General features: G+C 41.7%; 1 protein-coding gene across 1 annotated transcript in view; it reads left to right on the forward strand.

The window, feature by feature from the left end:
• The first annotated feature begins 5,209 nt into the window (after nt 1-5,209).
• The window catches only part of Moxd1 (monooxygenase DBH like 1), a 60,066-nt gene continuing 49,465 nt past the window's right edge, over nt 5,210-15,810 (forward strand). The window contains exon 1 of the mRNA XM_090337660.1: nt 5,210-5,476. Coding sequence (XP_090193786.1) covers nt 5,210-5,476 — 267 coding nt within the window. The remainder of the gene's footprint in view (nt 5,477-15,810) is intronic.

Here is a 15,810-nt window from a genome sequence, read left to right on the forward strand (position 1 = left end):
TGTTTGAGAAATGATAGCCTGTAATAATTCACTGTTCTCTAGGACTTGCTTGTGTATCTATAAGGTAAGATCTTGGAAGATCTCAAGTTTTTGCAATGCTGACAGTCCTATAAATAATCCTTCACGTTTTTATTACTCAACATCTCTTCTCCTATAGACACTGGAAGCTTCAGTTGCTTCATTCCCTCTAGAAATGAAATTTCCCAAGATATACGGCTGGAAATTTTTCTTATTTTAGAGATCACTCTGATAGGAGCACACGTGAAGTTATTTATATTTTCTTAAGAATCGTTAGGCTCACAGCACACCTCTCAGATAACTTTTTAAACATGACTTCACAGTAATATAGGTCTGATAAATCAGCTCTGATACCCACTGAGCTTCTATATAATTCTAACAGATCTCAGTGATTTTTTTTAATGAGGCTTGCTTTTTTTACTTTTACAGACTTTTTGCATTCAAAACAGTTTTATTTCACAGTATAGTTTATAGATAATACTAAAAGTGCAGCTCTTTTCCCTGCAGAGATTACTTAAAGGAAGAAAGAGCTTAAGAGTGATTTACTCACATCAGAGCAAGAGCAAGTGCTACCTGGCACATCATTTCAAAGGTTATCTTAATAAGACTATCTCTTCTCCTTCATATCCACAACCCTGATATCAGTAATGAAATCCTTTATTAAATTGAGGAGGATAACATTCGCTAAAATAGTAGTTCATAGATAGCCTCTTGTTTATGAGCAAAATATTAGCCACCATGATAAAATGTTTTATGAAGACCTGGTGGCTTAAAAAATAGTGATTACTATTTTATTGGCAATGTGGTGGGAGCTAAGAGAAAGTATGGAGTTTTATAATGGAGAGAGAAAAACCCAAGTTCTATTTTTATCTTTTTCTGCCACTGACTCATAGTAGTTCTTGAACTAGTCACCTATCCACAAAAGTAGCTTAGTTTATAAAGTGAGAAAAATGCTTTAGATTTCCTATTTGAATGTTGGAGGACTGCTGAGATCACTTACTTAAATATTTTTCTTTGCCCTCCTAAGAACACAGGAACTTTATAAATATTTAGTATTATCGTTGCACCTTAGGTACAAGCAGACAGGAAGAAATAACCCATTTCAAACCATCATAGTTCCTACTTTGCACTGGCTTGCTCCCATCTGACTGTCTGCAGGGCTTTGTTTTTTCCCTGCCCTCTTTCTGCCAGCCCCTCACAGTTGACTAATGGAGAAATATAAATAAACCTTAGTGACACAGGGGTTGAGATGAGAAATCTAAGCTTTGATGTAGTCACACCACCTGATTGCAAGTTGTGTATCAGGATGGATATGGTATCAAAATAAATACCACATTTGAAATCCCTGATTGAGAAGTGTGAGGAAATGGTTGACCTTCAGAATGAATAATTTGGGAAATGGGGACAAAACCATTAGAAGGTTTTGTGAAGTGATGCAGCTTCTATCTGACGAATATTATGTAACCCTTCTATTAACTACAATAAAATTAACAAAAACAATGAGTAATTTGGTTGAATCCCTTTGTAGGATCCCACTGAATTGGTAAGTTTGTTTATTGTTTATTTGTTTTTGTATTCATGTGTCAAAAGTCCCTAGTCCATCACCAACAAGATTATAGCTAGTGTTTTCAGTAACTCTGTTTATTTCCAGTGGAACTTAAAAATCTGATTCATTTGTTTCTTTGTAAATTTTTGCCCAGCAGGCCACTTTCTCCAAGGCTTTAATGGAATGAAGTTCTGGAATGACGTTCCAGGAATGCATACAAGGGTTATTTTTGGCCAGTAGGTTTTAAGATTTTTTTGTTTTGTTTTAGTTTACTTTCTTTTTTTTTCTCTAGGTTATTATTTATTACTTACTTTACCCCCAGAAGCAGAAAGAAAGTTTAGATGACCTGAAAGTCACTCTTAAAACTTATGTATCATAATATTCAAAAGGAGTGAGGGCCCAAGAGATGAAATCTTATTAGTTCACTTTCTTATTCATACTGACTTAAAAAATTTTCCTGGCTTTTTCTCTTTAAATAAGCATACTTCATTTTTACAAAAGCAGTAAGTAAAAAAAAGAAATTTCAAAGCCTTGCCCTTGATTTTATTTATTCTCTGTCACATACCCCGAGCTTTCCATGGGTCTTTGCCTTCACTGAATTTCTCCTTCTCCTCTAAAACACAACCCTCCTCCCCGTCCCATTTCCCTTCCAATGATTTCTTTTTTTTCCTTTTGCCAGCGTTGAACACTGAACCCAAGGCCTTATATGTACTGTTCTATAGAGGCGCACCTCCAGCCTTCTTCCTGCTTGCCTAACAAACTAAAGACAAATAACAATTCAGTCATTGATTTCCAAGAAGGAAAACTGAGTCCTGTGTGCCTTTAAAGTATAGAATTGGTTTGATCCAGGGAACTTAGGCAGTTTACAAAGCACACAAGATACATATTTACATTTTTTGTCTTAAATTACTGGGTTACTCCAAGCCAAAACAGAGTGGGCCTTTTGAGTCTCCATTACACTAATAATGTTGTTTGTTGATGTAATCTTGAGATAAATACATTAGTTCTAATGTTTCTTGAGTATTCAGGGCATCTCGATTTAATGTGGTCACAACAAAAGACAATAACTTCACATTCAGTGATCTTAATGAATTAATGAAAACAGTTTAAAACTGTCTCTTTTATGTAGTTGTGGGTGGTCTTTTCTATTTTCGCCTCAACACTAACGCAGAGCAGAAGGTTTGCATCTGGGGTCCAATTTTTTCTTCTGTGTTCCAACTTGGAACACAGAGAATGCTTCTGTGACTATCAGGGTATTTTCCAACAAATACCGACAGGCACCTACTGTGTGTTCTTTCTGCATTCTAGACAGGGAGTTAAAACCAGGCACCAGATGTGGCTCCTGACCCAAAAAGAGTTCTGAAGAAAAACAAGTGCTGAGCCAAATAGTGCACTGAGGCATCCTGGTGTGGTGGAACATCTGGACAGAATATTCTCTGCACTACTGCACTACTGAGGATCAACAGACTGTGCAGTGTGAAAAGAGGATCAGAAGACATTTTAAAGGTTCAAAGGTTATAGCCGGGTGCAGTGGCTCATGCCTGTAATCCTAGCTACTCAGAAAGCTAAGATCTGAGGATCTCTGTTCAAAGCCAGGCCAGGCACTAAAGAATGTGAGACTCTTATCTCCAATTAACCACTAGAAAATGGGAAGTGAGGCTGGGGTTCAAAGACTAGGGGGTTAGCCTTGAGCTGAAGAGCTCAGGAACAGCACCCAGGCCCAAAGTTCAAGCCCCATGACCACCACCACCACCACCACCACCATCATTAAAAAAAAGGTTCAAAGATTGGAGGAAGGATAAACCCTATAAATCAAGCACTCTCAAATAGGATTGTGATGGGACTCTCCACTGAGGGTCTGGAGGTAGTGTTCATGCATCTCCAGGCCATTCGATGAGGGACAGGAAAGTAATGGGAAGTGAATTCAGAATAGTAAGTGAGGATCAAATTCTAGAAGGTATGATGCCATTTCATTTTCTTAAGGAACTAGAACATGTACTGATAAATATGATTTGGGTGTTTATATAGGGGACCCTAGAGAAGCAGATGGCAGTGATGCATTGACTTCCAGGTTCATCCATGCTAGGAATACAAGAAGAGGCTTTGATAATTGGAAATACTTTACATATCCCCAACTGCCCAGTAGACTGAGAGGCTACTCAGTAACATCATTGTCCTTCCTGTGGTGTCACAGGTGACTTCTCTTTACCTTGGTGTCCACCATTTTGTTCTGTTTTCCACATTCCCCTCTTCTTCATGGCTCAACCATTAGCAACAGCCAAGCCCTGTTGTTTGTAGCAGCACAGTTCTAAGCCTGCCACCCCTAGATTGCTGTCTCTGGATAGCAGAACCCCGGTGTCCTTGATACCTCTCCAGTGGGTCCTTTTGGAGTGGAAGAATCTGGAGGAACCTATCCTCTCAATCTTTCCTTCCTTTAGAAGTATCACAGAGCCTGTGATTTCTCACCTGCACTCAAGGGTTCAATGCCACTCTTCTCCAAAGCTGACCTATTGCCCCTGGTTAAGTCTATGCATCTTAGTCATTTCAGGTAAGTCCCTGAGGGAGACCCTTGCCCCAAGTTATCCCCTTCACATGGCCATTCATGCTTAATCCCGAGAAGAACCAAATTTAGATTCCTGCTGATTATCTTCGGTGTAGATAGGGGACAAGATGTGGAGGGAGAAAACAGGAGTAAGAAAACAAGCAGGCTGGACTATGAGAACACCAATGCAGGTGGCCTTTGTGGAGCCATAGTTTTCACCGGATACCTTCATTTGCCTGTGTTGTATTTTACAAGCTACCTTAGAACTTTCTGTTTGAACGATGGCTGGGTATCCATAATGAATAGTGTAGGTCATTTAGAGTTGTCAAACGGAGCTTTCCGAAGACAGTGCCATGTGTCAGGAAACAAGACGAACAACAAAACATGCCCATGGTCAGGATTTGAACATTTATTACCACACCACCAAACCAAACCAAGCCAAACCCCAGCCTCGGGTTGATTCCTGTTGTAAGATTTGGTGGCCCCAGGGCAAAAGACTTAGGGAAGTGAACTGGAGGGGCTTGGGTACAGCGACGCTGGGTGCCAGGGGATCTTGAAATTCTACAAGGATGCAGACTTCCAAGGTTATCCTGGGAAGCTGCTGTCTTTGCCCCTCGTCCCAGGGTGGAGCATCCCTCTTATGGATGCATAGTTCTCCAGGGCCAAACACGTTCCAGCCCAGCCACTTCCCATTCCATCCCCTGGAATCTCTTCCCTTTCTCTAGAACTCTCTAGCCCCCCTTTTCCCCCTGCTGCTTGTTCCTCCTCCGACGTGGAAGAAGCCCCCTCTAAACCCTCCACCCCCCTTTCCTGCTCCTCAAAAACTTCAGGATCAAGTCAAGGGTGGGCGGGGCAGGTGGATCCCGGGAAAGGCCAAGTGTTGTGGGGAGAGGGGAGCCAACAAGATACAACCAGACGGGGCGCGCAGGGCCCCGGGCGGGAAGCGCAGGAGGGCGGGCAGGGGGGCGGGCGCGGCCGCCCCAGAGGCGGTCCCAGACCTCGGGCTCGCCCCGCCGCCGCCCGCTCTGCCTGCCGCCCCGCGCTCCCCCAGTGCCAGGAGCCCAGGTGGCGGTGGCGGCGGCGGCGGGCCGGAGGCGCCGAGGATGCGCGGCTGGTGGCGGCTGCTGCTGCTGTGGGGGCTGCTCCCCGGGGTGCCGGCGGGGGGCTCGGGCCGCTCCTGGCCGCACCGCACGGCCCTCGACGCGGAGGGCCGCTACTGGCTGGGCTGGGGCCAGCAGGGCAGCCGGCTCGCCGTGCGCCTCGAGGTGCGCACCGCCGGCTACGTGGGCTTCGGCTTCTCGCCCACCGGCACCATGGGCTCCGCGGACATCGTCGTGGCCGGAGTGGCCCACGGGAGACCCTACCTCCAGGTAAGCGCTGCAAGACGCGGGTGCGAGGCGTCCTGGGGACCACGGGCTGGGGATCCCGGCCTGCGCACCCCTCCCTGGGCGACCAGGCTGGGTGGCCCTGCAGTCCGCTCCCCACAGCACCTCGAGCGCTGTGCGAGGAGGGGGTTTCGCCCCCGGGAAACCAAGTCCCCTGAGCCCCCCGGAATTCCTTGTCTGGTCACCTTCCAGTCCCCACTGCACCCCCTACCCCCAGGAACACACCCATCTCGCCTGGTCCCCTCCATCTCTGGATGACCTGCCACCATGTAGGGCGGGAAGGTGACAGCTCAGGGCCCGGAGAAGCTTGGGGACCTGGAGAAGGTAGCTCCGGGCAGCGGGCAGCCTTGAGGTGGAGGGCTGGGAGTCTCAAAAGCCCAGTCCAGGGCTCCTTTGAATCCCGGGCTGGGAAGGAAGGACCTGATGAATTTCTTAAGCAAGTTTGTGTGGGAAGCCTTGTGAAGAGAGCCGTCCCTCGCCCAGGCAGAATCTTTCATTCAGTAGCAACTTATTTTAATAAGCAGCAAAATGAATTCGATTTGCTTGCTACCAGGCAGCTGGAATAGAAAAGTTGCCTGTTCATAGGTGTCTTTATGCTTAGAACAAACAAACAAACAAACATCATGCAGTGGGTAGAATACTTAACCAGATGCCTAGGTTTCCTGGACATCTTTGATCCTGACCCACATACATTTGGGTAGAGATGAAGGCACACGCTCTGTCATCTATCACCATCTGTCCCACACCGGAAACCCTCTCCTAAAACTCGAGATGGAAACGTCACTTGTTCTGGTGTATCTTCTTCCAGCTTGGGTAGAATGAAAACGTTCTCCAGGGATTCCGGGGTGTATTTCTTAGCAGTGTTACTCCTGAGTTCTAACTTTGATTTGGCATTTGATCTCCGATTTGGGCACTGAGCTAAAAGCAAAGTGACAGTAATAAAAAGTTCAAAGCCGTCCTATTGTCTGCTTTTTTTTTAAACAAATGAATCATTTCCTCCCCAAATCAGTACTATGCAACCTCAATAAAATAAAGTTTTATGAGGAATACACTATACTGACGTCATGATGCCTATACATTTTCTCCTGCAAGCTCTTAGACATTAAATTTCTTAACCAAGGATTTGATACAAACACTCACTAGCAGACTGTGTGTGATAAATGCCTAATTCAGCCATCATTTTTTTTTAAATTTGCTTTGTAAATCGATGAAAGTACTGTGCCCCTCAACTGTCTTTATGTGTTCAGTGCAAAGGGGGGAGAAGTATTAATGTGGTCATCTTATACATCCGAGTAAACCTTACAAGTTAGCTTGATATTATTTTTGTCAAAAGAGGCCAATTTCTATCAAATTTGATATCAAATGGTAGAGTAGAATGTGGAGTCCATAGATGACCAGCTGACCACACATAGATTTTGCCAGATAGCTACAGAATGTTTTTACATTGCTGGTTGTTGGTATTTCATCAAGCCTGTGTAAGATTTATGTGCTTTTTAAATTGAAACAGGAATTTCTCTTAAAGTAGTGAATATGTGCACTGTGTGACAGATTCCATGTGGACATTTTCCTGTTCATGGAATGAGTAAGAAATAGGATTTTCTATTTGCTATTTACTTCTCCTCATTTTCTCACTTGTCTGATACTCCTTAGCATCTCATGTTCTTAAGTATCTCATTGATTTTAGGACATGTAAAATTATATTAATCAGTTAACTGGGAAGAGAGATTATTTAAAACTTCATTAAGAAGCCAGGAGCTGGTAATGCATGCTTCAATCACTATTTACCTAAGAAGCTGAAATAGGAGGATTGCGATTTGAAGCCAGCTCCAGGCAGGAAAACCCATGAGACTCTTATCTCCAATTTACCACCTCCCCCCCCAAAAAAATGCCAGAAATGAAGCTGTCACTCAAGTGGCAGAATGCTAACTTCGAACAAAAAAGCCCAGGAACAGCACTCAAACTTTGATGAAAATTGCACGTGCACACGCACGCGTCTTTGGAAAGATGAAAGATACAAAAAAAATAAGACATGTAATAGTAAGTGTTTACTTCCAGATAGGTCCAGACTAAGAGATTCCATTTTCCAGTTTCAAAATTGAATTTTCACTCTATGAACTATTTATTTAAGGATTTTCATACACTAGTTCGATAAGTGTCTTAAAATACTGTCACCAGAAAAGTCAGGTTTTTAGATGCACTATATGTATGTGGATTATTAGTAGACTGTGATCCCAGTGAACACAGACTTTTCCAGGAACAATGGAACAAAAGGCTCTGGCTCCTCCAGTATCTGTGGATGTGTACCTGCCAGATAATAAGCATGGCATTACGCTGTTTGATGGAGCCTAAGCTGACACCCCCATCACTGCATCTTGTGGGGTTTTTTTGTTGTTGTTATTGTTCTTATTGGACATGAACTCTGGGACTGGGCACTGTCCCTGAGCTCTTCAGCTAAAGGCTACGGTCCTACTCCTTGAGCCACAGCACCACTTGTGGTTTTCTGGTGGTTAATTGGAGATAAGAGTCTCAAGGACTTTAGTGCCCAGAATGGCTTTGAGCCTCAGTCCTCTGATCTCAGCCTTCTGAGTAGCTAGGATTACAGGCCACTGTTCCCAGCATATCTTATTGTTGTTGTTTTTTTGTCGGTCATCCTCTTATTTAGACTTGAACTGTACATTTTATTATTTTTCACTTCTAATTACCTTAAGTTCTTCTTTTGAAATGGTGCTAACTTATCTATGACTATAGAAGTGGACAGTCTATACCTAAGCAAGTAAAAATGGTTGTCTAAAGAGAGGCCACAAATCTAAGTGTCAGGGAAGAAATAGAGGAAGTACAGGAACTTCACTGAGAAGTCAGTGTACAATAGACAGTGGAAGGCCTTGGGGAAATAAGTTTGTGTGCTTGCGTTACTGTTATAGGGGAATAAAATTCTGTATTTCCAGATCTTCTGTTTGCCTTGTTTCAGAGGGAAGATAAACATTGCGTGTGTGTGTGTGTGTGTGTGTGTGTGTGTGTTTGTGTAAATCATAGGGTTACTAAATACTGGCAACACTTCAAGTTTGTACAACGCAACTATGTACAAAACATGAGTCCACATACACACTTTTGGGTAGAATAATATATCCTGTAGTGGAAGCAATCTGGTACCAGATTAGTTAAGAGCTAAAATCAATATAAAAATCAATCCAAATTATAAAAATCCATGAAAGGCAGAGGCAAGACTCATTTCCTTTCTTTTTTCTTTGTTAAATGTATATTTACAGTTTGTATCGTAAAAGTGATGTATAGAGAGGTTACAGTGATTAGGTCAGGTAATGAGTACGTTCCTTTTTGAACACTGTCGCCTCTTCCCTCATTTTCTCCACAGTTTTCCCTCCCTCCCTCAGAAGTACAGCTCATTTTCAACATGGTGTCTAGTGAGTGTCACTGCTGCATTTTACACTGGGTTTATTCCAAGTCAGGAGATGACACTAGTATTGAAGGCTGTTGTTTCCACTATTGATTCTTACTTAACAACCCCCCCTAAATCATAGTAGTGCAACACAATGACTCTGGGATTGCTCACAAACTTGGATTTTGAACAGGGATTGGTGGGTTCTGCTCTGCTTTGCCTCTTTTTCTCAAAGGTGGGTGGAAATATCTGAACTCTCCTGAATGTCTTCTTGGTGGCTGGTATTGGCTGTGGGCATGGCCCTGGGACGTTCTATAGTGGGACTATGGTCTGTCCACATGTCTGCTTAGCTTCCTCACAACCTTGTGGCTGGTACCACATGTGAGCACCCAGCCTTTGAGTCAGTGTGTAGAATATTTAACTGTTGGTATAGGCTCACAGATTCAGGAGGAATCCTAGACTCTACTTACCATCATAGGAATGGATTGCATTAGGACAGCATTAGTTCCACCATATTGGATTGGCACAGTCTCCTTCCCAACACCTATCCACATGGATCCACTCTCTTCATGCTCCCTTCTTCTCCTCCCTCTCTGACACATTCCACCACTCTACTAGTGAACACTTGGTAACCTTTGCAATGTTCTATTGCATACCCTCCTTGTCACCTCCTCTTAGGCTTCTCCCTTATAAGAGATCTTGGAACTTTGGCAACCTCATATTTTCCAGTGATTACTGATCACTAATTCTGGGTTAAGCCCAGTGAGATTATCTGAAGACTGCAGTATATTTGCTTGCATTCTTGCTGAGCTTAAAAGAAAAGGCATCAGGTTTAACCACTCTTAAAACTGTACCTGAGGCTAGACATGGTAGTACATGCCTGTAATCTCAGCACTTTGCAGGCTGAAGCATGACAAGTAGGAGCTCCATGAGAGCCTGGTTCCATAGCAAGACTCAGTTTCAATGTAAACAAACAATCTCAACCTGGAGGCTGTCCAGTTATGGAACTTTTCTCTGCTCATTTTGTGCTTTTTGACCCTGCCTGAAGACCTTTTCCTTCAAGTGAATTATAGATCAGGAACAATCAAAATGAATGCTGTGCTTGGAGGGGAAGCCGGTCTCTGTGCATTTGCTAGAACGATTCCTCTGGAGTGGTGTGTACTTGTAGAAGCATCTGGGTCACTTCCTGCACTGTCTCTGGCAGAAGGGCCAGGGCTGGGGGAAACAGTCTATCTCTTTGCAGGGGTTTTTCAGACCCTCACTGTTTTGTCTCAGTGAATAAGTTCAACTTTCATTTCCCTGATGGATTTGTGGCCCTTCCTTGTTCTTTGCCCCTTTTTGACACAGAGCAACTCCACCCCCATCCAAACCATTTAGCAACTCTGAGTGTCCATTTGAGGCCAGTAATCCGGTGATGAATACCCAGTTTGTGTGAATGACAGAACAGAGAGGTATTGTTGGATGTGTCTGTTGAATTTGCACCAAAATGGATTCACCCTTCCTATGGGGGACACATCGCTAGTGAATGGATGCTGACACATATGTCATCATTTGCTGTAGGCTTGCTTGCGGGCCGTCTCAAAAACTGAAGCCTTTCTGTGTCCAGAAACGTCTTCAGTGGCAGAGTAATTGCTGCTCAGCTCCTCCTCGGAGGAAGTGCATTTGGAAATGATGTGAAATCACAGAAAAGAGAGAGCGATCTTTGTGGTTAATGATGTGCTTCTTTTACACACACACCAGCCAACTGAAACAAAGTAATGTTTAGAAAGCAGATTGAAAGCTTTAAAGGGAAAGATGAGAGGAGTGTGTACTCCTGATGCATCTGAGCGGGAGCCTTATACATCTGAATCACTTAGGAGTCTGTGGATCACGTCCCCTGAAATCCAGACCTTTGCAAGCTTCATGCTTGGTGCATTAGTGATAGGATATACGCTCCAGTGTTCAAATATATAACGATACTCTTTAGCTGTGGAGGATTTCATAACTGGCCTAAGGAAAGAAGCCAGCCTCACAACCGAGCAAACAATGCACCTGAATGGACAAACAGAGCTCCAGGCTTCAGGCAACCAACCACTTGCAAGAGTCTGCTTCAAAGCAACAGAATGGTGGTTTATTGATTCATCATCTGCAATGAAACCCTATTAAAATAACGTTGCTGGCAAAAGCAATGCATTCATTATATATCATCATATTTCTGGAACTGTTTGACCCATATGTAATGAGGAAAAAAAATCTGCCCACGGACGCTTCACAGTGCTCTTTATTGTAGCTGCAAATAACTAGCAAAGAACTAGCAGAAAACATTTCTTTAAGAAGCTGCATTTTCATATTTTATCTGTAACTCATTTATTTCATTTTTTTCATTAAATTTTAGAGTAGACAAAAATCTGATAAGGACAGTAGATGGTGAAGGTTTCTGTAAAAATAGTTGTTCATGGTTAATTTCTAGTGACTGAAAGACTGATACTATGTATCCAAGAGTTATGTAAGTCACTAGAAAGGCTTTCCCTTGTTCATCTAATGTAGCTAAAAATAGAGAAAAGTCTATTTTTGCTCCTATAGGTTAACTGTCGACCTTTATATATTTATTTGCCATGGCTCATGAATCCACTGTTTGGGAGGTTCCCTCTGCTCTCCTCCCCCACTTTCCTACCCTTATTTTTTTTTTAATTTATTTTTTTTGCCATTCCTGGGCTTGAGCTCAGGGCCTGAGCACTGTCCTTGGACCCTTTCAAGGACTTTCTCTTGGACTTTCTACTACTTGAGTCTCAGCACAACTTCCGTCTTTTTTCTGTGTATGTGGTACTGAGGAATTGAGTCTGGGTCTTCGTGCATGCTGGTCAAGTACTCCACCAGGCCGAATTCCTGGCCCCTCACCCCTAATTTTATAAATGAGGAAACCAAGGCTAATCATGGGGCAATGGCTTGTTGGAGACCATGCAGTTCAATATCCTGGAGTTATTTCCTCTCAGTCCTGATTTAGGACCCTTCTTCTACAAAAGATTTCTATAAAGGCAAATTCAAGTTTTCTTCTTCAAGAATGAAAGAACAATAGACTGCTACACGAAATTATACCATTTCTCTTATTATTCTTGCACCACTACCAATGTCACAAATATACTCTTATTTGGGGGGGGGGTTGGTAATGGGGCTTGAACTCTGGACTGGGCATTGTCCCTGAGCTCTTCAGCTCAAGGCTATTGCCCTACCCCTTGAGCCACAGCGCTGCTTCCAGTTTTCTAGTAATTAATTGAAGATAAGAGTCTTGAACATAGGAAACTACTTGGTGAATGCAATACAGTTCTGCTTTTTTCAGAAACATTTAAACTACATGAGCTCTTTTTTTTATTATTTCTGTGGCATTGTCATACAGATTTTCTAGAATAACAGTTTGATCAGATGCTGGGAACCAAATAGCTGTTAACTGTAAAACTTTGATTGAAAATACTATCTGTTCTATACCTCCCACGATGGCCCAACCACGATATCTTGTCTGGCAGAAAGAACTTGACTAATATCCTGTTTGGTAGAGCAGCCTGACCCTCTCTTAGGTCCCAAACCTGACTCAAGCACATGATGATAGTTACTAAGCAGCCCACTCGTGTTAACTGCCTTCTCATTAAAGCATATATAAGCAGCTGTGTAAAAATAAAGTTTGAAACCTTGATCAGAATACTGTCTTGGTCTCCCTCCTTGTGTCTGGTTTGTCTCTCATTCAGGTCTACTCCTCCTCGAGCTCTAGTTGACTACCCTGCAGGTCGGGGCAATCAGAGTCTTTCACTCTAGAATGTGAGTTGTGTAGAAGTATCATTCTTAGAACTCAGTCAAGTGTTTTACTCTTATATTCGACATGGTTTCTCATCCTCAATAATAATAGAGAGCTAAAGCCTTTGAGAAACTAGATCAACAAGACAATTGTGTATCTGAGCAAGATTTGCATCTTTCATGCAGGTTTTGTTGTTTTTTTTTTTTTTTTTTTGATCTGTCGTGTGGCTTGAACTATGGGCCTGGGTGCTGTCCCTGAGCTATTCAGCTCAAGGCTACTGCTCTACTACGTTGTTCCACAGTGCTACTTCCAGTCTTTGGTGGCTAATTGGAAATAAGAGTCTCACAGACTTCCATGCCCAGGCTGGCTTTGAACTGTGATCCTCAGATCTCAGCCTCCTGAGTAGCTAGGATTACAGACGTGAGCCACTGGCACCTGGCCCTTTTATGCAGTTTTTAAATGAAGGCTTTAAGACATCAGTTTCATTTAAAAAATCCCTAAATTGCTGCTTTTTAAAATAAAATGTCTGCCCAGAATGCACTGAACTCATATCCACATTAAAGGAATACCTGGTATCTGCAACCATGTGGATTGTAGGCTTCTCAGAATTTTGGACACCCAGGTCCTTTGTATCAATAGCCAGGGCCGAGTGGGTTTGTGTTATGGCTCATTGCATTCTGGTGGTAAGCACATAAGAGTTCATCAAGAATTGATAAGTGAAAAGATACTTTCTATTTCCATGTCAGAAGTTCTCAGTCATCTACCCATTACAACGATTTGGGTATCTTTGTGAAACACCAGTGTACATTTGTTCCTTGAAGCTAATGAAAGTGTAGTGTCACCTAAATGGACACAAGTGCAAGCAGAGATGAGGTTTCTCACTTGATTCCAAAGGATAGGCAGGTGTGGTACCTGCTTATTCTATGTACTCAGGATTTTGGGGGAAATCATTGGAGTCATTCTGTAGCAGTTTGGAAGATTCCAAGTAAATGGTATGGAATATGAAACAGGATTCCATACAGAACCATTCAGGGTGACCATCTGATGGGAGAAGCAAGGATTAGCCTGTGCTTCTACATCTAACATTATTATTATTACTATCATTATTATCATTATTATTTTACGTGAGTGTGATCTCTGAGTTTTTATGCAGGACAAATGCTCTACCATTTGCGTCACAACCACCACCATCATCATCATCATCATCATCATAGATAGTCATGGGGCTTGAACTCAAGGCTAAGCACTGTCCTTGAGCATCTTTGCTCAAGGCTAGAGATTTGCCACTTTGAGCCACAGTACTACTTACATTTTTCTGGGAGTTAATTGGTGATAAGAATCTCACAAACTTTCTCTGTCTGGGTTGACTTTGAACCAAGGTCCTCAGATCTTAGCCTGCTACATAGCTAGGATCACAGATATAAGCTACCAGTGCTCTATCTAACATTATTTTAAAAAGAAAAATAGCTCTTTTTTCCTGGCATAGAAATGATTTTGATTTTAGTTTAATGAGTTTATCCATAATTATATTTTTTGAAAACTTAGGTAGTAAGAGTTTTAAAAATCAGCATTTATTAACATGAGAATAAAATTATGATTCAGAATATGCTGAGTAGACTCTCTCTCCTCCCCCAGCCCTCTGTCATAACTACAGGTTTTTTTTTAATTTTAATTTTTTCTGACTAGTACCAGCTGTTGCTGTATTTCTAAGCAACCGGACTGTCCACCCACATAGAGTCTAAAATTTATCAGCCATGTGAGGGTCACAGTATAGCAAAGAAATGTTATTTCATTTTTTTAAATAAATGAATTCCCAGATAATTTCAAGAAAAGCATGTTGATTGATCATCTTTGATTAGAATTAACAAATAGACTCCTTTTGTATTTGGAAAGTTCTCAGTGTCTTTTATGATATAAATAAATCTATTGTTCCTTCCCACTCTGTTTTTCTAGGTTACTAATAAGCCTCTAAGCTCTAGTCACACAAGTGAGATAGAGATAAAAGAGAAATAGGAGTGGTAGATAATAAGTATCCTATTAGGGCATGGATGAAACATTCGCAGGTTTGTGACTGTGTCAATGCAGAACAGTCTTCCCAAGGTACCAGGAACAATTCTATGTGTTTGGCAGATCCTCAAGAAAGGAAGGCTTAAATTCCCATGCACTGAAGAGCAAGAAGTCTCTTAGGCTGGGTGTGAAAGCCATCATGGATGCTACTTTCTTCTTTCTGACCTTTTGCAAACTTTTTATCTCTCTTCAGTATAAATATCCTTTTGTACAAAAGGGTGATCATCATCTGTAATTCATGTTTTCAATGAGGATTAAGCAAAAGAGGCATGCAAAGCTATTAAGCAAGTATGTAACATGCTAAATGCACTCAATAAACAGGAGATTCATCGTAAAGAATTAATAGTGAACTCTGAGAATGGTTAGAAGACAACATGAAGACAAATGTCCCAGTTGGAAAAATGTATAGAGGGGAGACATAGAGGGGAGACATATAGCAAACAGAAAATCTGAGTGCAAACTTTGATTTAGTTGGTGAACGCTTAACACTATTGACATGCACTGACTACTGCATATAGCATGTAAGCCAATACTTCATTTTCTTTTGTATTTACTTTGTTGCACCTTAGGTTGATTAAATAAATAGTAATGAATATTGCAGTTTTTAAGAATGCCATTGTAGTAGATGAATTAATAAAGTGAAGTAGTTATAGTACCCAAACAGATTAACAGACTGACTATCCTAGGTGACAGAATGAGTACTTAAAAGATAGTGAGTGATATGATTAATTACTAATTCATTACTAATAGATTATTTACTAATAATCCATTGATAAAAGAAAAATTAGATGTATATGAACAAAATGTGTACAATTATTCTAAATAAGAGTTCATATGAAAAGATGTTAGCTTATTTTATTTACAGTTCATTATGATGTAGCTACTAAATAAAAGAATAATATTAGCCAATAACATTTACTGTCCACAAGTGATGTAATACTGGCAGATCTGTCTGTCTTACACTGATTATACCAGAATGTCCTGTATAGAAATTGAACTTTCAAATAGAACTTTTAAAGAACAAGCAGACAAACAAAAAGAAGAAAATTTACAGGGGAAGATTGCAAGGATGGTTCAATCTGGATACCTAAG

This window comes from Megascapheus bottae, chromosome 8 (assembly GCF_031878675.1).
Source record: "Megascapheus bottae isolate mThoBot1 chromosome 8, mThoBot2.hap1, whole genome shotgun sequence".
Classification (NCBI taxonomy): domain Eukaryota; kingdom Metazoa; phylum Chordata; class Mammalia; order Rodentia; family Geomyidae; genus Megascapheus; species Megascapheus bottae.